A 25815-nucleotide genomic window follows, 5' to 3' on the forward strand; every position below is an offset into this window, starting at 1 on the left:
ATTTTGCTCAGCATAATACCCTCTAGTTCCATCCACGTCGTTGCAAATGGCAAGATTTGATTATCTTTTTTTTTTTTTTAACAAGCCCAAGTCTAAAGTACCATATTTCACTTTTTATTTTAGCTTCCTGCCCTTTGTTCCTTATTGTCAGTTTATCCCCATCCACTACCAGTTGTCAGTTTACCTCTCACCCACCCCTCACACATATACTCCAATCATGGGACTGTTATAAAGCAATTACATATTGCGTGAAAAAAAACTTCTTAAATTTTCAAGCTAATTATTCAAAAGCAGATTGTGTTTTAATATGTATTAGCATAATGCTGTGATTTGTAGTTTACGTAGATTAGGAAATGAGCCTCATACAGTGGGTTTTAACTTGCCCAGATTTTTTATTTAAAAAGCAACATTATTATTGATTTCTTCATTTTTTAAGAATTTCTCAAGTCTGTGTACTCTTACTTCAGTGATTTGAAGCAAGGCTCCTATAAACAAATATCCCTTACACACCTTGTACGTGATTTATGAAAGCCAAGTTCTTCTTCTCGTTTTACCAGTTTCTTATTCTTCCAGTTTCACAGTCTCCCTAGGATCTCAAGTCTGGGGAAAATTTGATCATCCCATCCTTCTCATTCTCTATCCCTTGGGCAGAGGAGAAAACAGGCCCCAAGAGGTCATGGTGCATACTTGGGATCACACGGTAATATGGGCCTGAGTCCCTGTGTAGAGAGCTCTCTTCACACAGACCCCTCGCCCTGGCTGGCAGTATTTTCCTTTCCTCTGACCTCCTTTTCTAAGCTGTCACTAAGTCCTCTTACTGCTTCCTCAACGTGTCTCCTGGCTTCCCTCCTTCCCACTGCTTCCTATCTAATCCAGCCCCCCAGTTCCTCAAAATGGAAAAGGCCTGAAAGAGTGCTTTGTCTCGGGGCATCTATCAGACAAGATTAATTTTCTCTAATTACCGCTGTCAGCGTGTCACTCCTTTGCTGCGAGGCTGCCAGGAGCTCCCTGCTTCCTGTGGCAACAGAGAACAGCACTGCTCCTGGGTGAGGTCCTCCAGATCCCAGCTTTATACATATTCAGCTCCATTTCCATTCCCCCCCCCTGAGCCCCAGAAGCCCAGAGTCTGCTCTGTGTTTTCTCCATGAGTTAGCCCATGTTTCCTCTATGCCTTTAGCCTGTCTCACTCCCCAGTTTCTGGTACCTCTCTGCCTTTGCAGATACTCCCATTTTTCTAGGCCAAATCCACAGCCCATCATCTTTGCAGTGCTTTCCCTGATGGGTCCGGTGATCACCCAGTTACCCGCCTTTATTCCCAGCCTTACTCAAGCTCTGCCATGTAGCACTGGGCATAATAAACTTTCTGATATGGTTCTGTGGTCTTTCCTCGGAATCTCATTGCCTTTTCAATTACATCTAATGCTCTTGAAAGGCAGCGCTTATGTTTCTATTGTTCTCATCTATCTCACATTTTATGATGCCTTGTAAGTGGCCAGTATTACTGTTTATATGGAACTCTCTGAGTGTTTAAAAGCTGTTGTCCAGTGCTGTAGCTCTGGAGATATTTTGCAGTGTTCACTGCTTGGATCAGGATTGGTTGTTAATATTGCAGAACAGTGTCCTCCCATGCTTGATGCTGACAGGATGAGCTACAGATGTGTGGCTGACCCTCAGGCAGGGACCGGCCTTAGAGGGGTGGCACTCACACTCATAGTTCATGGTTTGTGGATCCGTGGCTGGGAGGTGAGAGCTCTTTCACTAAACACCAGCACACCTGCCTCTTGGATTTACAGGAGGTAATAGTTACTTGAGAATGGATAGGAACAGCATTATCTCCATAATTCTGGCAAATTCTCAGCACGCGAGTGTGAAATGTGAGCTGGCTCGGTCTCCCCTCCCACTGTGTGTCCTTGAGCCCACAATGACCTTGGTGCTCTCTTTTCTACAATATTGGCACAGTGTCCTAAGATATAATCTGATCTTTTTCTGAGTTATTTTTTTCATAACTCAGTAAATACTGCATTTTCCCCTCAAAAGTAAGAATGTTGTAATATGTCTTTGGTATTAAAAAATGGAATGTGTATTATTTGAAGAAAACTTTCTGAATTTTTGATGCTCCTTTTCCACGCCTTCTTCCCTTTTCTGGCAGTCATTTCTGGACTGAGGCAGCTGCAGATTTTACAGTACCTTGGGCTCTGCTCTCCCCAAGGCATCCACCTCATAAGTATCTCCTCCTCTCTGGGTTCATAAACTTGGAATTATTTTTTTCTATAATGTCAGCAGACTAATTCCACCCATACAAAATGGTTTGGCCATTTTCCTCTTTGGCACAAGAGAGAATTGGCAGAGACCCAGACAAAGATGGAGTTGACAAGCTCTGGCATGGAAGTGAGTTCAAGGGCTCTGGGCTTTGAGTCTGCCTTCTTCATCTCGTATTCTGAATTCTTGCCCACCCAGAAAGTCCTCTCTTCCCATCTCAGACAGCTAAAGATGTTTCATATCCTGCTCTGTTTGTTAATATCTCCAACACACGTAGCATGATGCTGCGTCTCTTCACCTACATGAAGTCACCCAACTGGAATCACTTAAAGGTTTTTTTCTCATCCTTCTAGGTGGATGGAAGTCTGCTTAGTTGAAGAATTGCCACCAACCACTGAACTGGAAGAAGGGCTCCGGAACGGGGTTTACCTTGCCAAGTTAGCCAAGTTCTTTGCCCCAAAAATGGTATCAGAGAAAAAAATCTATGATGTGGAACAAACACGTTATAAGGTAACTAAAATCTAATTGGTTTTGGCGTCCATCTAAAAGTAAAAGTTTGGTATTTCATTTCCTTTCCCTGCTTTTACTCTTAGTGTTTCTACAAAGATTTTGTGGAATGGTGGGGAGGGGGTGTCCTTGGTCTTAGAAGCCTACTAATAATCATTCCCAAGGCAGCAACAGTTTTAAAAGCAGAATGTTTCTATTTCTGGGCTGAGGCTGAGACACGTCTGATTTGTGGGGCTTCCCGGCCCCCTTCCATTATTCCTTCATGGAGGTCATTTTTATTAGCACCAGTAAATGTAAAAATGAGGGCATTTTACCCTCCTCCCCCCTTTTTTTCCACCACCGACGCAGTTTATTACTCCCCTTGTTCTCATCAAGGAGTAAAGTACCCAGCTGGGACTTGAACTTGTGGCCCCAAAGAGTTAGGGCCAATGTGATCAAATGAGTAGTAACATTGAATAGTCAGGTAGGAATTCTGTTCCACTGAATGTTTAAAACAAAATAAGACTAATTTTTTTTTGTATGAAACTTGTTTTAATTATTTCATGGCTAATTTGGGAGGACACATGGGGAGAAAACAAAACCAAAAATAAACAACAGTCTTGACTTGACTTTAAAAATGATTATTTTAGAGACACATGTCTAAGTATTTACAGATAGAGTGATATATCTAGGATTTGATCCAAAATAATCAGAAGGAGGATGGAGAGAGATTTGAGACTGGTTATGAGTTCATAATTGTTGAGGTTAGGTGATGGGTACAGAGGAGTTGATTATACTACTTCATCAACTTTATGCTTGACATTTTTCATTAAGAAATGCAGGAGAAAAAGAAAACCACCAACCTAAAGGACCCTCCATTAGATGTGTCTTCAAAAGGGACTTTTTAAGTGTGTGTTATTCTTTCCTGGAGTAAGTGATTCTTATGCACTTTGGGTCAGGATTTCTAAAGCTTTCATGAAATGTGATTCTTTATAGTCTTAATTTATTGTACAGTTGACCCTTGACCAATGAGCAAAAATTTTTTAAATGTGTATATTTAGGGACACCTGGGTGGCTCAGTTGGTTAAGCATCTGCCTTCAACTCAGGTCATGGTCCCAGGGTCCTAGGATCAAGCCTGGCGTCAGGCTCCCTGCTCAGTGTGGAGTCTGCTTCTCCCTCTCCCTCCGTCCCACCTCTTCCCACTTGTGTTCTCTCTCTATCTCTCTGTCAAATAAATAAATAGAACCTTGAAAAAAATAAGAAAGTAAAATGTATAATTAATTCAGAACAAATGTTTGAGTAATTATTAGGCTAACCATAGACAAGAGGAATTGAGATATCATTTATGAGTCTGTTTTCATATTCTCATCTAAAAGATAACTGAGGGGCACCTGGGTGGCTCAGTGGGTTAAAGCCTTCAGCTCAGGTCATGATCCCAGGGTCCTGGGATCGAGCCCTGCATCAGACTCTCTGCTCAGCGGGGAGACTGCTTCCTCCTCTCTCTCTCTGCCTACCTCTCTGCCTACTTGTGATCTCTGTCTGTCAAATAAATAAATAAATAAATAAAATCTTTAAAAAAAAAAAAAAAGAGATAACCGAGTAAACGTTTCTGCCTTGGATAATGTTAGGAATGAAAATGTTTGTGTTTGTTAAAGTACTTTTGAGTTGATGAAGTCATGTGTTCCTCCCTAGAGTCTTAGCTCATTATGTGAGCTTTTCACAAGACTTTACTGAATCAGTGATCAAGTCAGGCGAAATTATTTTAACTTTGAAAAATATTTTTTTTAGTACAGAAAAAAAGTATTTATATCCCCACAACACAAAATAAATGAATCTGTCCACATTTTATAACCCCATTTTTCTTTTTTCATTGCCTCTATAAAGGTTATTACCATGATCTAGCCCTATTTCTAGTAATAGCCGTGTAGATTTGATGACAGAGTTCAAGTGTACTTGGGCTAGGCTCCAGCCTGTCTTGAGAGGAGGCTGTGGCTATTTCATTCTGTCAATGCCAGAGATGAGAATCAGGCCAACAAGAGCGATGGCGGACGGTGAGCTCCAAGGAGGAGGTGGGCTACCTCTTTTCTCTTCTTGGCACATCATACAGCTTTGAGTGGAAGTGCCTCCAGTTCAGCTGTGGACCCCCTCATGGCAAGTCAAACAGGTGCCATTACCTCCTGGCATCAGAGAACCTATTATCTGAATGAATAGCAACTTCTCTTTGGGGTGGAGACAAGGGAAATATTTCCAGTTTCTTGTTACAAAATGAAGTACCTGTGGAGCGCAGGCAGGTGATGACATTCCCAAACAAAATACTGAGATGGAAGGATTGTGTTTGCCACCCCTGCCCATCAGGTCCTGGAAGACGGATATGCAGAAGAAGGGATGGTGCCAGGAGAAGGGCAGAGAGAAGGGAGGTGTAACGGGGGGAGAGGGTGGTGCCAACTGGGATGTGGGAAAAAGTACAGGACCAATGGAAACGACCCCTCTCTTGGTTCGCTGGACTAAAGAAGCCTTTTCCCCTCCTTTATTAAATCTTGGAGAATGCCTAATGTCTTTGAAAGAAAAAAAAATTTTTTTTGAAAGAAAATTTTTAATGAGTTGCCATGTAATCATAAAATTTTAAGGCCATTTCATTCATTTTACAAAATTGAAAGGAGTCAATTATTAGTGAACAGGAGATGAAGCTTCCTGTTCTTGGCGTCCTTAGGATTAAAGCCCGTCCTCTGGTCCTTTACAAGGAGCATGGAATCCTGGGACTGCTGCAAAGACAATGAGACACAAGGGAGTGCTATTTAACCCAGCCCCAGCCCCTATATACGCCATCTGGCAACCATGAGTTCGGTGAGCGTGGGCTCTGACAGCAGGGTCTGCTTAGACTGCAGCCATAAAATATGACCTGCCTGTTAGGCAGCGTGTCTCTGAGGCATGAGTTCTGTCCCTGAACTTTAAAGGCCTCAGTTTGGGCAATAATGGCTCTGAGTTAAGCAGATGGGCGCTTTCAATGCTGTTCTCATCCTCTTTGTCTGCCGGCTTAAGTACAACCCTGGTCCCTTGTTAATTTAAGGTCAGAAAGATGTCCTAGATATTAGAGTTAAACCTTCTAATGACGAATATCCTTTCCCTGGCCACCTCCGCCTCCCACTCCAGGACCCAGTTCCAGGACCTTGTGACCATGCCGTATGAGTTCTGACTCCTGATATGGTCCCTCTTGGATACATCATGGTGTACTGTAAAGAGTGCCTTGTCCTGAAAGCGGGAACCATGCATTTCGTCTTTGCACTATCCTCAGTGAATGGTGAAGTGTGTAGCTCAGGGTAGGTGCTAGGGAAATAGCTGTTGGGTTAAAAAAAAAAAAAAAAAGAATGAATGAAAGTGATTTCAAACAAGCCAAAAACTCCATTTTTTCTATGCTTATTTGATATATTTGATATACTTGCCAAATATCAAATTTATTTATCAGCATTTAGAATGCTGATTCTAAAGTCAGCATTCCTCAGATGTTTAAAATGGATGAAGAATTTGAAATCTGTCATCATCCAAGTATGATGCTAAAATGTCCTACAGGACCACTCGATGGGTGTATGTAAAAATGTGGACCCGTGGGCCCACCCCAGACTACTGAGACAGGTAGAATCTCCTGGCCAGGGACCCAGGAAGCTACCCTCTTAACAATCAGCCCAGGTGATTCTTTTATCATGTATTACTTGCGTTTGAGATAATCAAACATTATCTAATGGTAAGCAAATAATATAATAAATTTTAATAAAGTTTATAGGGAAAGAAGGTGAAGTTTTACTATGATAGAAATACATAGAGGGTAGAATTCACTTAGCCATATAGTGCTTATCAACACATGCCATGTGCCAGTGTGCTCAAATGGTAAGCAAGGCAGACATGATTTCATGGCAGTTAGGGTTGGGGAGACAGACTTTAAGTAAATAAACAGTTGTGGGTTTAAACAGCAATGAGTGTATGAAGGAAGGCATTAAAGCCAGTGTTACTGACAGATAGCAATGGACAGAAGATGAGCTTTCCTGAGGAAACGTTTACCTTTGAGGCAGGAAGAAGGAGAAAAAGATCATTCATGTGTAGCTTTAAGAGTGGGGAGCAGGGAAGACAGTCTGGAGAAAGGAGCCTGTTTTTGAGAGACTTGGAGAAGAAAAGAGCTTGGACAAACAGAATGGCTGAAAGCCTTTGGTGAGGGACAGTGGTGAAAAATGAGACCAGGATGGAAGATACGTGACTTCATCATAAGTAACGACAAAGGAAGCCATTGAAATGTAAAACAGAGGCATCGTGACTTTACAAAGATGCTATGTGAAGAATAAATTAGAAGATGAGGGCAGGGGCAGGCCCGTGAGGGGATAACTCAGCACAAGCGACAGGTAACAGTGGCCGGTATAGACAAGAAGTAAATGGATTCAAGAGAGAAAACAGCCTAGAGAGGGATTAGAAATGGGTGGAGGGCCATGAACCGAAGATGGACAGTGGGGTGTGACCAAGGAGAAAGTGCCAGGTCTAAAGGGGGTGGAGTGGTGAAAAGGCCAAGGCTTCCACGGTGAAGGCTTGGAAGATGAGTGCGTGTTCCCAAGGTGGTTAAGGTGGGCAAGGGAAAGGGGAGGAGGGAGGACAAAGGGCATTCCTTGAGCTTGATGAGGCTCAAGAACAAAAAACAGTATCTTTCCAGGAAGTACATTGGTAACTGTAGACGTAAAATAGATGTTGACTGCTTAGATGAGCCTTAGGTGGGGAGAGCATATACAGCAGTTAGTAGTGTGAGCTGTGGAATCAAAGTACTTCAAAAGCTGGCTTCCTTACTAACTTGGCCTCTGTGAGCCTCAGTTTCCGCACCTATAAAGGGGGGATAATGATAGCAACAACAACAACCATCAGCCTTTGTAGAGCTATTGTGAGGAAAATACGTGATCATCTTTGCAAAGCACTTGGCACAATGTCTGAGGAGGTGAGTGCGCTGTGAAGGTTAGAGGTTTGGTTGTGAGGCTCTGTGAGCCGTAAATTGGGTAGGTTATTTATTTGGACTTGGAATCAGGAGTCCTACAACCTAATCTTGACCTGAGCTTCACCAGTTAAAGCAATTCAAGTATCTTAAATACCTGGACCCTGCCGTCAGTTTCATCCTCTACAGAATAAGCAAATCAGAATAATTATCGTCTTCTAAGCCACCTCATTGTTCCAAAGTGCTTTGATTCTCTTGTGTAAGAAGGTACACAAGAAGACTTCACTAATTCCTCATCTATTCAATTTAAGCTACAATAATCTTATTTGTTGGTAAAATAGCAGAAGAAAACCAGCATGTACTTTCTAGTCCAATTGCTGGACGAAACTAGGTGGATGGACGTTAACAGCCTTTGCCTAAATAAGATGGTAGACGTGCCGGCTAGTCTAGTATGAATACGTAGGACTGGTGAAAAAAAAAAATAGACAAGGTGAAAGTGGTTGTCATGGACTAAGATTATTTTGGACTAAGATATAAGAATGTTTAGAAAACTATTTTTGTTCTAATTGAATTAAATTGAAGATGTTAATGGCCATCACACACTGACCTTTCTAAAGTCTAAAGTCAGTCTAACGTCAGCATTCCTCAGATGTTTAGAATGGATGAAGGATTTGAAATCTGTCATTTCGTTTACTGCAGTAATAGGACCAAGATAACCTCCCTTTCCTTCAGTGGCTCTTACATGGAGCCCTAAACCTTTTTCTGACCATAAGGTGCATAAAAGTTGCAAGCATGTAATAATTATAGTAGTGAATATTTGTTGCCTTCTTAGGTGCCCTTTGCAACTAACTGCTCTATGTGTATTCTCAATTCACCTCCTCAACTCAAAGCAGCATACTATATACCCATTTTATGACAGAGGAACCAAGGTTCAAAGAGATTTGTAATTTTCCTGAGGTTACCTAGCTAATAAGACCACTGAATGAATGGGGGTGTCTGTTTCACAATTTGGATTGTTGAAGCCCACCAGACAACGACTGCCTGGAAATCAGCCTTCAAACAAGGGTCAAACAAATTTAGGTTTATTTAACTTGTTGTGGCAAGAAAAAAAAAAAAAAAGACACATAACTCTGAGACTATGAGCAGGAGAGAATAGGGGCTTAGTGTAGAGTTGGGCTTGTACTGGAAATTCTGTTATGGATTTAGGGGAAGCAAGGACCAGTTAGCTTGGGGAGTTGTCAGGAAGCAGGATCAATTTGGTGTTTCAGTAATTTTTATCTGGGAGGTGAAAAGATAGAAGGGGACTGTCAGCCATCAAAACAGTTGCTCTTCTTAGTTGGAAAAGCGGGACATTTAGTTACTTTGTGGTGCCTAGGGTCCTCTTCTCTGTCTTGATGTGATTGTGGATTGTTCCTATCTTGTGCTTCAAAGTCACAGAGTGGCTGTGTCTGAGAATTATTTGTATTCTGTAAAAGTTGTTGATGCTGAGTCATGCTCAGACAGTACCGCCTGGCTCTTGATTCTCTGGGCTCCCTTCTCCTCCCACTCCCTCTCTTCCCCTGCCCTTCTTCCCTCTGCTTCCCTCTCCCCCACTCTTTCCTCCCTCTATTGATTTCATAATAACGTCTGATTTTTTCCATCCAAAGAATAATCCCACAATCATTAGGTCCTATGTTCTGTCCCTGGGGAATGTTAGCCCAAGGAAGATTTTCAGGTTCAGAGAGAACTCATCTTGAATCTCAGCTCAGCCCTTCAATACCTCTTTGACCTAGGCACATTAGTTGATCTTTTTGGCCTAGTTTTCTTCACCTCTAAAAAAATGGGAAATGATAATTGCCTTGCAGAGTGTTTTAAAAATCAGAGATAATTTACATACAGTGCTTGACATCCTGAGTTCAGCCTGACCACTATTAAAAAGACATAAACATTGGTCTAATGTTAATTTGGTTTAGACTTTTAAAGTATAAGTCGAACAGCCACAAAAATATTTTCTCTTACATAAACTATTCGATTGTAGAAGGTCACAGAAGATGGGAAGAGCCAGGCTTTTTGAACATGATTCTCTACTATTGGATATTATATAATGAAACTTGCTATAATTACTGTTTTTACATATATTAAAATTTTAAACTACATAACATTATGCTAGACTCATTTAACAAATTAAAAATATAAGGTAGCATTAAAGCTCTCAACATTTCAGTACCTGATAAAACTTGATGAGGGGGCGCCTGGGTGGCTCAGCGGGTTAAGCCGCTGCCTTCGGCTCAGGTCATGATCCCAGGTCCTGGGTTCAAGCCCCGCATCGGGCTTTCTGCTCAGCAGGGAGCCTGCTTCCTCCTCTCTCTCTGCCTGCCTCTCTGCCTGCTTGTGATTTCTCTCTGTCAAATAAATAAATAAAATCTTTAAAAAAAAAAACAAAAAAACTTGATGAGATACAGGAAAGGTTACCACAGTTACAGACTGTTGGGAAAAAATGGCGGCTGAGGAAGGCTGTAAAGAACAGTGGAAGACATAGAAAGCCTGTTGTCATTGTATGTGTAGAAAAAGGTCTTGTAAAACATTTCCATTGAAGGTTTACTTTTTACACAGGCAAAAATTAGGGTTAAATTATAGGAGGAGGAGTTACTGAAATTACTCCTGAACCGTGAGATGGGTGTTATTTCCTTTTTTTTTTTTTCCTATATTTTTCTATGTTTTCCAGGTTTTCTACAGAAATCCTATTCATGATCAGAAAAAAATGTTTTGGCAGAACCAGAAACCGGGAAAAAGGCATTTAGTCTTCTAAAAATCCTGTTTTTCTTGAAGTTGCTAGGTTTCTCAGCCACAGTTGCCAAAATCTTGACACCGCGTGTGTGTATGTGTGCGTGCACACACACGTCACATAAAACATCCTTAGGCATGTGCTAGACATTAAATGGTCTTTGAGGTTCTAGTTCAGAATTACCTCAAATATGTGAATGGTGGAAACTGGAATGGTCCATTACAAATAGTGTTGCTGAGATAGTCCAGTCTTCTTTACTGTATCACTTCTTTATGATTTAGTAACTCTATTTTAAGAGAAATAAAATTGGAAAACATCCTGCTAATGAAAAAATGTTGTTACAAGTGACTCACTTTTCGTGTGGTCCCTTCTTCTCCCCCCTCTCCCTCCCCACTCTAGAAGTCCGGCCTTCATTTTCGACACACGGACAATACAGTCCAGTGGTTAAGAGCAATGGAGTCTATTGGTCTACCCAAGGTAAGCCTGAACTGAGAAGCCAAAAGGGGTCATGCGAACACCTCATTGTGAAAAAAGGTTTGGCATCTTGGGATATGTTAATGTGGCAGATGGCCTTATTGCCTCAGGCGCAACAAATGTGAGGACTCCACAGAAATGTGGCAAGGCCTGTACAAAGTAATATATGGCAGGAACTCAGAATGAAGTATGTACCCAGATGGAGAGCAGCTAGGTTAAAGCATGTATAAATTCAACAAGGCCAGAACAAGCTTTAGCTGGTAGATAATCTAAAATAGCCACCTCCTTTTTCTGTATTACACTACCATATATTGCATCACTGTACATTATAATGACAAAGGTATTTTTACAAAGGATTATTATAGATCATATTATCACTTTGAATGTTAAAAGCTAGAGGGTTATAGTTCTTCCTCTTGAAATAGCTGTCCCAAATAAAACTTGCCAAATATTCGAAGCATGTTATATTGAAAGAGCGGGTACCCTTCAGCCTGAGAGACAAGTAGACAAGTAGAGGAAATGAGGAAGTAATTAACATTTGTTAGAAATTGTAGAGTGATTTCTTCAACTTCTTATTTGGAAATAATTTTAGATTCACAGGAAGTTGCAAAAATAGTGCATCTTTGCGTATTCTTCATTCAGCTTCCCCCAGTGGTGACATCTAGTAACTGTAGTAAAATAATAAATCGACGCTGGTGTGTTACTATTTGGAAGGCTACAGACCTTACTTATATATGCATTGATTTGTGTGTGTATGTGTGTGTGTTTCTGTGTGGTTTTATGCCATGAACGTATGTGACCACCACCACGGTTAAGATACAGATACCATGAAGGAGTAGGCCTTGACGTGGTATCCTTTCCTAGTCCTGTCCCCTGGCAGTCACTGATCTGCTCTCCATCACTCTGGTTTTGTCATCTTGGGAACGTTAAAGAAGTGGAATCCTACAGTAAGGGATCTTTTGAGATTGACTTTCTTCCAGTAAGCATAATGCTCTCGAGACCATCCATAGTTCCCTCCTTTCTATTGCTTATTATGTACAGCTGTTATGAAGAAATAATGTAGGAGTGGTCCTCCTCGAAGGGAACAGGCTACTGATGGAAGACCTGTGTTGGTGGTGATATTATTAATTCAGGTTTGAATGAACAACCTACCACAACAAAAACAGAGGATTCCTTAATGTAAAATATAAATGCCTATTTTTAATCTATCTGAGCTTATACCTGATTTAGCTCTATTTATTTTATCTCAAAATAGTCCATATTGATTTCTTCTTCCATTTTTAACCAAATTACTTTCCCTTCTCCTAAAATGCCCAGAGCATTAAATGCTGTTCCCATCTGGGCACTAGTTCTAGAATTCATATTTCTAGATTGTCATTTAGCAAGTATTAACAGGGTAATAAACAGAGTAATAAGGAAAGAAGAAAATTCAAATAGGATTTTTCTGTATGAGGCAACATACTTTAAATTAGGGTAATTTTGTTATGTTTCATAGACTGGATTTAAACTTTTCCTAATTGCATGTGTTGGACCAGGGTTTCCTTAATTTTAAGCCAAATAAGTGATCCATGTAGCAGATGCTGTTTTAACACTGATTTTTTTTTTTTAAATGATTGATACATTACCTTGCAGGGATGAGAGACCGATAGTGTGCTGAACTGATGGATGTATTTGACCACTACTAATGTCTTCACTTGCCAATATTAAGTGACTCCTCCATGCTCAGCATCATGTTAACACTGGGTAATACAGTGGTGAATAAAATGTTCTGGGCAACTCTGTGAATTGATCCCATCTTACTGCTAAAATAAGATCTACTCATAAAGATTTCCAAAAGAAATGAAACTATTTATATAAATACACATTTCCATATGGAGAGATATAAAGAAATATAGAAAGTTGTTGAAAGGAAAGGGAGTGGGGAGCTGCAGTGTTCTTCTGCTTCCCCAGTAGACCTGTTCTTCTGAACCGGGAATCCTCTTGGGACGGACGCTGTAACAACAAACGTGTTGAGGGAAAGTTGAAAAGACCCTTAAAGTTTCCTGGGCTGCAGACATTACTTCAAGCGGTCAGGGACTATACATTGTGGCTGAGGAAACTTTCTGCTTTCTTCTCCTAGCTTTTTTCAATGTCCAATAGAAAATTGTACTTGAGGGGAGCCTGGGTGGCTCAGTTGTTAAGCATCTGCCTTCGGCTCAGGTCATGATCCCAGGGTCCTGGGTTTGAGCCCTGCATCTGGCTCCCTGCTCAGCGGAGAGCCTCCTTCTCCCTCTCCATCTCCCCCTGCTTATATTCCCTTTCTCGCTTTGTCTCTGTCAAATAAATAAATAAAATCTTAAAAAAAAAAAAGGCGAGAGAAGAAAATTGTACTTGAGTGTCAAGTGCTACCATATGATAAAGGATATAATTTCAGTTTTTATGTCAACTTTTATAAAATATCTACTAAAAGCCAGCAATGCCAGTATGCTTATCTTTCTCTTAGAAGCTTTAAGCCTAATTATTCATGTTTTGGTGCTTAGGAAGGGAGAGGTTTGCTGCCCTATTCTGAAATGTTTCTTATCAAGCTTTTAGTTTCAGGCTTAAAAGTAGTGTAAGTGTGTATAAAAAGCCTCAGTGTTCAACCTTACCAGTTAAGTAATGCCATATATAGGTGTTAATCCAAAAAAATCATCAGGTGTTCAGAAAATGCAGGGATGTTCATTGCAGTGACTTTTATTTAGGACAAATTGGGGGCAAAAAAGTTCAGCTTTGGAGGACTAGCTTAAATTATAGTTCAAAAAGACAAAAGAATCACAAACATCTATTAGAAATAATGTTCTAGGGGTCCCTGGGTTGCTTAGTTAGTTAAGCATCTGCCTTTGGCTCAGATCATGATCCCTAGGTCTTGGGATCAAGTCCCACATTAGGCTCCCTGCTCCCTGGGGGGGGTCTGCTTCTCCTTCTCCCTCTGCCTGCTGCTCCCCCTGCTTGTGCTCGCTCTCTCGCTCTCTCTCTGTGTGTGTGTTAAATAAATAAATAAAAATATCTTTTCTAAAAAAGAAAATGTTCTAACAGAATAATGAAAGGGATGGAAAACAGTCATTCTCTATGGTACTATAGTAATACCGTACTATAATATTACTGAGGCTATCATATTACAGTTTTGTTCTCACATACAGACATAAACATAAAAAGTCAGAGACACATACGGAAAAAAGACTAGAAAAAAATATACCAAAATGCTAACAGTTAACTATCTAGAAAGTGAGATTATAGGTAATGTTTCTCTCATGCTTCACTTACTTTTCAGATCTTATTTGGTAAAATGTGGTTCCTTCCAGCAGAAAAGAACATCAGTGTGTGTTGTGTGTGTGCATACCTGTTCACACAAGTGTGAGGCTAGGTGTTTAACATTGTAATAAAACACTGTACACTGGACACCCTTCTCAGGGTACATGTTACAGGAATGAACCTGCAGAGCCTGACCGGGCTTACCACGTGTGGAGCGAAACTGCCACCTAGCCCTGTGGGAGCAGTCTTCTTGCAGTGGCCACCTGGGAGTCCCCTGCTCTCCCAAGCCCACTAGGGGGCATGCTGTCAGGGGACCAGGTATACCAGTGGGTCTGCCTGTAGAGTGAAGGGGAGCAACGACAGAGGGGTTCCTCTGCATTTAAATAAATACAGCAGAGACAATCCAAGTAGCATCATTGAGGAGATTTAAAGTAACTGTGCAAGGCAAAACATAATAAAACACATTGTTTCTTTTGTTTTCCAGATATTTTATCCAGAAACAACAGATGTCTATGACCGGAAAAACATACCCAGAATGATATACTGCATTCACGCATTGAGGTGGGGAGAAAGATACAACTAAGAGTGGAGGAAGTAGATTTAAATGAAACTGTAGTTTCTATTTTAGAAAAGGGCTCTTAAGTTACTCAAATAATCTGAAGAACTTTTTATTGGATGGACCTGTTTTGAATTTGGCATAGATTTTTTAAATTGTCACGTAAGTACAATCCTTGAACTGGAAAAATATTTTTTCTGATTTCTTAAATCTAATTCAAAACAGAATACCAGAAAATGAATGAAAGACCTGTACGTATAATGAGAAGATATAAGTAGAAACTTCTAGGGATCTCCTATATGTTGCCATATTCTTGAGTTGTGATCTAGTTTCCCAGTATAGCCAAAATACATCAAATGAGCAGCTATAATGGTCATTATAATTTTGATATTCTTAAATTATCCTTTTGCTTCTTATTATAGACTAATGAAGTCCAATATAAGGTTAGTTTCTTTTGACCTTTGCTCAGTAGAACTTGCACCATAAGGGTAAAGAAGCAGCATCAAGAGTTGCTTTGAGTAAATAAAATCAAGATTTTTTTTTTTTTTAAAGGAGGAGAGGAGAAAGGGCAGAGTGAAAGAGAGAGAGTGAGAGAGGGAATCTTAAGCAGGCTCCATGCCCAGGGTGGAGCCAGACTCAGGGCTGAGTCTTATAACCGTGAGATCATGACCTCAACCGAAATCAAGAGTCAGACTCTTAGCCAACTGAGCCACCCAGGAGCCCTAAGATAGTGTCGTTCATTAATTTAAAGCAATTGTTTGATAACTGAATTTTTGAAAACACTTAAATTGTGCTAGTTCATAGATCATTTTTTATCTTAGTGGACTGGAAGAAACGCTATTTTTAGATGGTAACAAAGATGATTCTGAAAATCCAGTTTACGGCTGTCATCCTGCATTCACGCAGGTAATGGCTGGAAGTCTTCATGTCTAATTAAATTTTAAGTTTCTTCTGGAGCATCTGCCTTGTGTTTATATCACTAGAAGTCATTTTCCTGGCAGAGTCTTCTGCATAGAGGTTTATATTAACTTCTTTCTGGCTCTTTTCCCCTCCAGAGGAAAAGGTTTCTACAATAATTCATTGCACTGCTGGCCTACTAGAAAAGAATTTTGATTATGTCATATAATTTGACTTTTCCCCCCGATCAGTACTTAGGAGATTTCTTTGGAAGATGACAGTTATTTGAAATACAGACCAAATGTAGGTGCCTTTCTCTTTATTCTAGTAATTTAGAGTGGGCTAGAGGGCGGGATCACTTCTGTACCTGCCTCCTTATGTGTGGCTAGTATATCATTATGCCAGCAGTGTTTCTGAAAGCTTTCTGTGCAAAAGTGCTTGTCTTGGGGAATATTTTCATATGTGTTGCCCAACATTCCTTGTCAAATATTTTTCAGAGCTTAAAATGATCACTTAACACTGCACTTAGTACCACTTTTGTGACCTGCTAAGCCAGCTACAATTAGTTAATGCCATCATCATATCCACGCATCATAGTGCTAATCTCCAAAGCTGTGACATGCTCTTGGAGTATCTTGGACAAGCTTAAATTGATTTCCCAACAGGATACCTGGGGTGTTAATGTTAAGCTGCTTATAAAGAAATGGTGTGCTAAGTTCCTTTCCAGTGATGTCACTGTTCTTCCCCTGAAATTATATAGAACTGCACTGAGGCTTACAAATGGGTTTGTGATCATTTCAACAATGGCTTCAGCAGTTTGGTAAATGAAAAAAAGGCAACTTCTTATTCTTGCCACTTGTATGCGAAGGTTGGTGTGATATTTTTTAGGACTGTTTTTCTCAGTCATGCAATTATTCATGGAAGTCTCCATTACTGTTGATCATTCTGGAGCAAATTTCTCTTGAGCCTGTCCCACACCAGATCTGATCTTAGGTAGGACCTTTTCTGTTTACTTAATAAACAGCATTCCCTGGGACAATCTCCTTCGCTCTTCTCTGTCCTAAACTTACATACAACTGCTTCTTGGTAAAGAACTAAGAAGTCTCATGTATATCTAAAGTTTTTTTCTATCAAAACTTTTCACTCAATGGTTTAGGATACAGTCACTCAAATGAAGCTGATATTCTGCTCTGTTGGCCAAGACATATTTGGGAGTTGGGTAGCAGAGCCCTTTACTATGTACAGTGGGTTGGCTCTCACTGGATAATTAGAGGTGATGCTGGAAATGAACACATACGTGCCTGGCCATTATATCCTGGCTGGGGATACAGCAACATTGCTGGTGTAGAAAGTCATCATTACTGGACAGGGAATTGGGCAGGTCAAAGGTTCTGAGTATAGATCAGGAGCCAGGTGGAAAGATATCCCAGGTACCCAGGCACTGCCTTCCGGCTACCCCAGCCCATGGGCCTGCAGGGATCTGTATTGTTAGATCTCAGCCAGCCAATTTGTCTTGCATTCCCTGTCTTTTTTATTTGGGCTTGACAACCTCATTAATATCCTCTGGGGTTGTGCCCTTGCTTCCTGTTTGTATCTGCTTTCCACTTTTCCTGCCTGGCCCTCACCTTTTCACTCTTGTTTCTGACCCTGGTCTTGTTGCCTGCCACTCATTGCCCCCTTTGTCTGAAGCTGGATGTTCTCAGTGAAATGCCGCCAGGGATGGTTAGCACGGCAGCCCTGGGGGAAATCCTCACACTTGACTTCACACAGAAAGACTGACTTCAGTGAGAGGTGACCTCATTCTTTTTCAAAGAAATGTTTATCTTTTTTTTATGTAAAATAAAAAACTTAAATTCTCATTGTGGGAAAAATTGGAAAAGTCAGAAAAGAAAATCAATTATTTGATTGATTTCTGGCTCTTTTCCCCTCCAGAGGAAAAGAGCCAGAAAATCAATCAATTACCCATTATTGCAATACTGATGTGACTGTTTTGGTGCATTTCCACTTAAAATGTGTACATGGCTTGTTTTCTTTTTGTGGCTTCATTTGGAATGTACAAAAGTCTGCAACAAAAAGAAATCGGTTCAAGAAGTAAGAGCCTTGCTAACAAGTTACTGCTAATGATTTTTTAGCTGGGCATCGATGCATCGAACACTTTTGACATGTTGTTTGTTCCTCAATTTGTGAAACACTGTTAAATATTTAAACATTGGTTATAAATCGGAATTGAAAAATTTTAGTGAAACTGATATTTGAACACATCAGATACCGTAAAGGACAAAGGAAATACCCAGATGTATCATTACAAACTTAATACACTTAAACCCATTCTGGAAGAACTTCACTGCAAGTTTCACTCACGTAATTATTGATGCACTAATTTTGACTCATCCCAGGACTAGAATGTATTGAGCGTTAGCCAGAGTTTACATGATCCTCAGGACACCAGAAACAAAAGAACACCTCCACACCTGCCCGGGTTGTAGACCTGGTTTCTAACCGTTGTCAGGGGGCACATGGTCCTAGTTTGGTTTCTTCCCCCAAGGGCAGTCAGGCCCTGGCTACCAGGCATCAGTCAGACCTTTATAATTTTCAGTAAATGGCTTCCAGGTAGGTTTTTATTTTCATTCTGGTCCCCACACCTAGCCCATCCCACATCCCCCAGAAATGATTTACCACCTGCGTCTCACTCAGCCAGTGTTACATAACCCATTGTCCTGTCATAATGATGTATTGGCCTGATCTGTTAACATTATTAAAAGCTCCTATATGCCCTTTGAATATTTTCTTGAAATTAGTTGGGCATTCTAGAGGTTTCTCACCCACAAAATGAAGGATTGACTACCTAATGGTCTTTAGTAGATGGTTGATTTGGCTGATTTATCATCTCAGACTACGTTTCTGGATCCTCTGTCTGTTGATGATGATGTGACTCTCAGGGCCAGACCCCCTTCTCACCTGGGTGTTTCGGTCACAAACTTTGTGTTCTTCAGGACTTTCTTATCTTGGGTCACTTCCTTGGTTTTACATGACACTCTGGCTTAGAGTTCCTGGTTTTTATTCTCATGGTATAAGTATAATATAAATTGTATAAACATATATTTGTTCCATAGATAGACACTGAAAAAACAAAGCTCCTGTGTTTTAATAACACATCCCATCTTGTTAAAATCAGTACAAGTAATTATCCGTGTCTTACTTGATCAATTCGTATTACAATTTCCTTCCTGTACACTTTGTACCACTCTCTTTTGATGAGGGCTATGAACTCCTGGCCTTTCACCGACTTAACCAGGGTTAGAAACTTCTGTTCCGATGGATCAGATTGATTTTCTTTGGTTAGTGGGAGCTCTATGGGGCCAGTGCCTTCGTCCTTGTAGCACTGTCCTTGACATTATTGGAAATATCCTCGCTCTGTGGTCACAACAGAATGTTCCAGTCCTATCATAATTATTTCTGCGTTGAGAAATCAACTCCCCTCCAAGGAATCCTTTACAAGTCATATGTTCATAATGATTTTTCCTCATTTGATAGATGAGGGGTCTGGATTCTGCTTTTCTTTCCATGCAAAGTTTCTTGAACCATTAAGACAACGCCAAGCTGAAGATGAGTCTGCCTCCCCTCTGGGTCGTGGCTGGTGCTCCCGCAACAGATCCTGTCATGACCGCCCCAGCAGCTGTGTTTTCAGATGCAGTGATGATGCCGAAACAGCACACATTTGGGGCATGCATTTGTGATAATGGCTCTGGTGACCCCACTCCCAGTTAACCGGTTGTCCTGCCAAATGCACTGATTGCTTCGAGAAGAAGCACACCTGCCATCAGGTGGCTGCCTTGCAGCCTATGCATATAATATGTGTATTTATTATATACATAATATATATTACATATTGTACATGTAATACAGATTATGTATCTAACCCTCAGGCTTTCATGCAGATCTCTCTTTGGCTTACACTTTGTGCCCTAAGGGCCTTTTGCCTATTCAAAAACCAGTTGATGACTTATACCAGACTGATGGCATACTGATACCAGTATGATGAACATACTTGCATTTATAAAGAAGCTTCCTAGAAATAGTTTCTTAACCCAAAGGGTAGGTTCTCCTTTCATGTTCTCAGGAGGGATATGTGGAGATGGCAATATTTGGGATTAAGATGAGAAGGACAATGACACCTTATGTAGCTTTCAAATCACTCCTTGTTCACAATTCTCCCCACACTCTAGACCATATTCTCTCCTCCTCCTCCTATCCCAAAATAGTACCGGGACTCCATCTTTTTGTCCTACTAAATTCTAAGCTCTCTGAGATCGTGACCTGTGACTTGTCACCTAACACAGCACATACATATCACTGATGCCAAATTAAGTCTCTGAAGTTCATATTTTTAAATTTTTAGCTGCGTTAACTGAACTAATTTCCCTGTGGAAAGGGTACCTCAGGATTCTTTTTATTTTTGATTGACTCTTAGGTGAAAAACACTAGATTTTGACATGATACTGGCAGGGGCATATGTGATTAAGATGGAAAAATAATTTGGTTCTCTAGATAAAACCACTTGAAACATGGAGTCAGGGAAAATAGTAAAAGGTTCTTAGTGTTGAAAATTGGGAAACTGCTGTGGTAAGTTCTTAATAAGTTGTTAATTATTATTGGTTATTAATAAAGGACACACTTATTTAACAAGGATCATAGTAATAATAAAAACAAACAAGTATATGCCAGGCACTGTTCAGAGTTCATTTTACAGATGGCATCTCATTTAATCCTCACGGTGTACTTATATCATACATACTGTTAATAATCCCATTTTAATATGAAAGAAACTGAGGTACAGAGAAACTGAGGTCACACAACTAGTATATGGCAGAGTTGGGATTCAAAACTTGGCAGTGTGACACCAGGTCCTGGGTCGTGACTGGCTTAGTCGTTGGCCTCGGAAGGGAGTCACATGTTTCCATCCTACTAAGAAAACTCTAAAGACAGCGTCCAACTTGAACCTGAGAGGCTCAGGCCTCTCAGTGGTTAATTTTAGGAAGTTTTAAAATGAGAAGTCACGGAACCTCAAAACTGGAAAGACCTCGAGAAGTTACTTTTGTCCAGGTCTTCATTTCAGACATGAGGGGACTGAAAGCAATGGATTATGACTTGTGCAGAGTTACACAACTAGATGGGGCCACCCTTGCAGCCATGATCTGGGTCTCGGGATACCGGTCCCATGGTCTTTCTGGTTAGCCCCAAGGCTTTGATTTATAAGCATTCATCACACATGCTGCACCATAAAGTAAACCGCCTAGGATTTGATCCAGAAAAGCTGAAATAAATTCAGCTCCAGCCTTGTGAGTTTTCATTCCATTACTATAGCACCTTTTAATGTGTATATTGAAAGTAGTGGGAAAAGTCCCTATAGTATTTTTTTTTTATTACTTCTTCCGGTGCTTGAACTGATATTATTTGTACAAATGGGAGCACATGGGCTGGAGAGGCTTTAGCTACCTCAGGGCAACCTCTCTGTAACTGGCCTCTAAGTAAGAGTGTGCTGTCCCTTTGGTGCGATGATAAGAGCCTCCCTATTTCCCACCAAGAGCTTTCTTCTTTGGGGGAAGCTAAGCGATGATTTCGTTAATTTCCTTGGCTTCCTTGGGAATCCTCTTAGCCCTTTGTATTGGCTCTTAGGCACGTAAGGTGCTTAAAAAGTTGTGTTGAAGAGCTCCAAGAATTGGTATCTTTTATATTGGACAGGCTTTTTATTTTTTTAAGATCAAGACTCTGGATTTGCTGTAGACTTCAGGTAGTGAATGGGCTTCATTTGAATTTAAATGCTTGTGAAGGAGTGGGCTGCTATGTCTGATTCTTTCTCTCCTAGGAATAGTGGATATGTGCATAGGAAACTGCCCTTTTGAGTAATCTGCTTGGAAGTGCCTCTCACGCAAAAATTTGTTATAAAACTCCCACACAGTGAAAAGTGGCGTTTTTAAAAACAGCTAATAATTTAAACTTCAAGAATGGAGGCAATAAGCGTTGAAAACTGAAGCCAGATTAAAAATATACATTCACATTTAAACATTTTGGGTGGAAGTATGTATACACAGATGAGATTTCTAACTGACCCATACCAATTCCAGAAAATCTCTTATTTAAAATCACTTTAAAAGCCAAGATTGTTTGATCCAAAAGGTAACTTCTCAGCACCACCTTGTGGTAACTTTTAGTTAAAGCAGAATGTTGGCTTCATTGTAGGATTTATATTAGTATTACAGAGTACAATGGAGAAGTAGAAAGGATAATTAGAAATAGTCACCTAATTTCTTCAGTACCACAGGGGAAAATTAGCACTTTAGTATAATATAGTTCCTAGTACCAACAAACCTGTATTTTGTGGAAACCTAAAGACTTTTATTTTAGGAACAGCGTGGCAGAGAAAAATATTTTTTTATGTAGTAGCTATTCCATGCATAGTAATTAAATGAATGGATAAATAGAGGAAATAATGTGAAAACAGTTAACATGAAATTACTGAAGTAGTAATTTAAAAAAAAATCATTTGCAGTAAGCAAGGATGCCATCCACTGGCCACAGAGATGAGATGGGATCGACTGAGAAACAAGTCAGAAGACCACAGCCCAGAATTCACAGGCTGCAGCAGAGCAAGGAGCTGCCTTGGGGCTTGCTACGAGCAAGCCGGAAATAAAGAGATCCCAAAGCCAGCCTGAACCCGGAAGCCTTGATGTGAGAGGGCAAGACATGGGGCACCCTTGTGGCGTCAGCCCCACGTTCCCCTATGGTCTCTCTAAGACTGGCTCCTCTCATGGGAACCTGGGGTCAACAATGTCAAAAAGCAAGTCCCAAGCCCGAAGCTGAGCCCCAGATCAGGAAATGCCAGGCATTTGAGGGAAATCAACCCTCTGAAAGTGGCCTTAGATTCAACAAGAAGAAGTGACAGCCAAGGAATAAAGGAAAATATTAAGATAGGTGATATCGGTAATTTATTCAATCATCTACTTAACAAGTACTTGTTGAACACTTCAGTTTACAACAAAAACAAAGATAAAATTAAAAAAGAGGAGAATTGGAGGGGCCACCTGGCTGGCTCTGTCAGTAGATTGTGCCACTCTTGATCTCAGGGTTGTGAGTTTGAGCCCCACAATAGGTGAGGAGATTACTTAAAATCTTTTGAAAAATGGGGCACCTAGGTGGCTCAGTCAGTTAAGTGTTTGCCTTTGGCTCAGGTCATGATCTCAGGGTCCTGGGATTGAGCCCCATGTCCACCTTCCATCCAGCTTCCTGCTCAGCGGGGAGTCTGCTTCTCCCTCTCCCTCTGCCTCTTCTCCCCCCACAACCCTGCTCTGCTCACTGTCTCTCTCAAATAAATAAATAAAATTTTTAAAAACAAACACCCACAGCATTAAACACTTAACTATAGATAGAAAATTGGTTGTTAGAAGACATTTTATGAATGCCTCCTACTTAAATTTTATTGTCACATTTTCAAAGTTTCTTCCATTAAATGATGTGTATATTTTCTTTGTAGAATTTGGAGAGAGCATGATTTTTTTGTCATTTCTTAATGGGTGGCTTTTATTTTCCTAGAATTCTTTTGCAACTTTGCCATACCTATCCATTTAATTCTGTTTAGTTTTGGAGTCTCTGTAGTACAAAGGAACAGTTGAAGAAGTTGCTGTTTCATTTGTTCCACATGACATGGGCTCCCTCTTAATAGGAATATTTTTTCCATGTCATAATGAGAAGTGGTTCATAAAATATTATAGTTTTGAAAATGTCAGCCTACTAGTTTTAATCCTAATGACTTGTTTGGCATGAACCTTTGGTAATAAAGTCTTCAGAGGCCATGTAAATAGTTTTATATCCCTGGTTATCTCTAAAGACTTAGAATTTAAACTAAGGAATGTATCCTGTCTTTCTTGCTTTATATTATGAATACATAATGCCTATTTTATATTGAAGAATGTTCAGAGTCTAATATGTTTTCCACCTGTGGGTAAGATATGAAAATCATATTGGAATTGAGTACTAAAATTACAATTACCTTATGTTTAAAATGTCATTTATTCTTCTTTGGTTGTGGTTTTGAGGGAAAAGGGGAGAAACCAACGAAAGGTAAACTCGCCCCCTCCAAAAAATATTTAAAATTCAAAAATTCATTAATAGGCATTTCGTGGAAGAAAGGGACATGGAACAATCTGTGTTTGAGAAAGTGTTTATCCTCACAACTAACAAAAGGGAATTTAGACTTAAATAACGTTTTTGGCTATCAGATTTGCAAGATTTCCCTGATAGTGTTCTGTGGTGCAGAGGGACGAAGAAAATGGCATTGTCATGTATTGGTGGTAGAATAAGGTCACACCCTTCAGCCTGTTCTTAGGTTCCGCTAAGCATTCGTGTCTCCTGACTGCAATTAACCACGTCGGGTCCTAGTTGCTCAGAAGGATCGAGAAGCCTGGAAACCCAGTCAGATGGCAGGATGGCATCAAGTGCTTACTCTTCAGTGGGAGACTTCATGACGCTCCCCGTAGTTGCCCAAACAGCCATCTGGAAGCCATTTCCTTTGGTATCCCAGGTGACATCTTAGGTGCTAAGAAGTGACATCCCTACTGGGGGTACGGGAGCCTCACTGCTCTAGGGCCTCAGGCCCCAGGAGCGGCTGTCTATTGTAACACCTTCCCAGTGGGCTTCCCAGTTTCCTGCAAGGAGTGTGGGTGTTAGAAGAGGCACCAAACTTGGGAACACCTAAGCCTGTGATGCCTGTTAGGTATTTATAGTTCCTTCAAACCATTTATCGATGGGGAGTTATTTTTCTCCTCAGCAACATTGCTCACCAATTATCAGTGTACCTTTATCAGGTTTCTAGAGGAACAGAGCTAGAAAGTTAAAAGTCAGATTGTTTCACAGAGGGAAGGGGATTTTGTTAATCCTTGACTCACAAAAAATGAGTGTGATCTCTTTTTTAGAACACTATTTGACTCTGTATACTGGAAGCTTTAATTGTGTGTGTGCCTTTTCAACCCTGCAGTGTTGTTTTTAGGGATTCATTGTAACAAATAAGATGTATGCCACAGATGTTTCTGTATGTAGGTAGGTTCACTGAAGCATTATTTGCGATGAGGAATAATTAGTGACCACCTAGACGCAATGGGTTAGGAAAAATACACTATGTTCATATTATGAATACTGTGTGAGTTTATGGAATAAGTTTTTCCAGAAATAAAAGACATCGAGGGGCACCTGGGTGGCTCAGTGGGTTAGAGCCTCTGCCTTTGGCTCAGGTGATGATCTTGGGTCCTGGAATCGAGCCCCACATTGGGCTCTCTGCTCAGCAGGGAGCCTGCTTCCCCCTCTCTCTCTGCCTGCCTCTCTGCCTACTTGTGATCCCTGTCAAATAAATAAATAAAATCTTTTTTAAAAATTTTTTAAAAAGACATTGAAAGGGTTTATATTAAAACACTTAGTGTTTAACTCTGATGTTCTTCTGTATAATTTTTATTTTACCCATGAATGACTAATTTTTAACTTTGACCATGTGTTACTTTTCTAAATGATTGTGTTTTACAGAAATGATCAATGAAGGTCACTTTAAATGCAGGCTCCTTAAATTGAATAATCATACATTTTAAGAGTTTAATACCATTTAAAAAGCCTCAACCTTGAACTCCTGTAATGAAATTTTATGCATTTTATAATCTCAGGTGTGTGTTGATATTGAAATATATCAAGCCAATAAAATCATTCTCCGTTCATTTTCTCATAGAAGTTATTTATAATTTCTAACTTCTAATTAAAATCTCATAAATTATAAACCTATCAAAACTGATAAATACAGTTTGTTTGTTTTTTTTAGTTGGTCTATAGAATTACTCTTTGGGACTGAGGAGGTTAGAATTGTTATGGAAAGAAACTGTGGTTTGGTGATTAAATGGGAAAAGCCATATAAGCATATATTTGCACATTTGGTAAAATTTAGATGCCAGCCCTCTGCTCTTTTTGTCAAGTTTTGGATAGGTTAGTGTGCACCATCATTAATTCCTAAGGGGCTTTAAATACACACACACACACACACACACACACACACACACACACACACACACACAATGTATTTTCCATCTTCTACTTAGTAGTATGCCCACATTATG

General features: G+C 40.2%; 1 protein-coding gene across 2 annotated transcripts in view; it reads left to right on the forward strand.

Moving 5' to 3' along the window:
- LOC111148214 (IQ motif containing GTPase activating protein 2) overlaps positions 1-25815 on the forward strand; it is a 281437-nt gene that overhangs the window by 137554 nt on the left and 118068 nt on the right. The window contains exons 1-4 of one of the 2 annotated variants that reach the window (XM_022504675.1): positions 649-700; positions 2613-2769; positions 10870-10947; positions 14699-14775. In XM_022504675.1, coding sequence (XP_022360383.1) covers positions 2617-2769; positions 10870-10947; positions 14699-14775 — 308 coding nt within the window. In that variant the 5' untranslated portion in view covers positions 649-700; positions 2613-2616. Of the gene's footprint in view, positions 1-648; positions 701-2612; positions 2770-10869; positions 10948-14698; positions 14776-25815 lie in introns of those variants that run through there. The other variant, XM_022504674.1, reaches the window with a different exon arrangement.

This window comes from Enhydra lutris, unplaced genomic scaffold (assembly GCF_002288905.1).
Source record: "Enhydra lutris kenyoni isolate GAN:26980312 unplaced genomic scaffold, ASM228890v2 scaffoldscaffold19, whole genome shotgun sequence".
Classification (NCBI taxonomy): domain Eukaryota; kingdom Metazoa; phylum Chordata; class Mammalia; order Carnivora; family Mustelidae; genus Enhydra; species Enhydra lutris.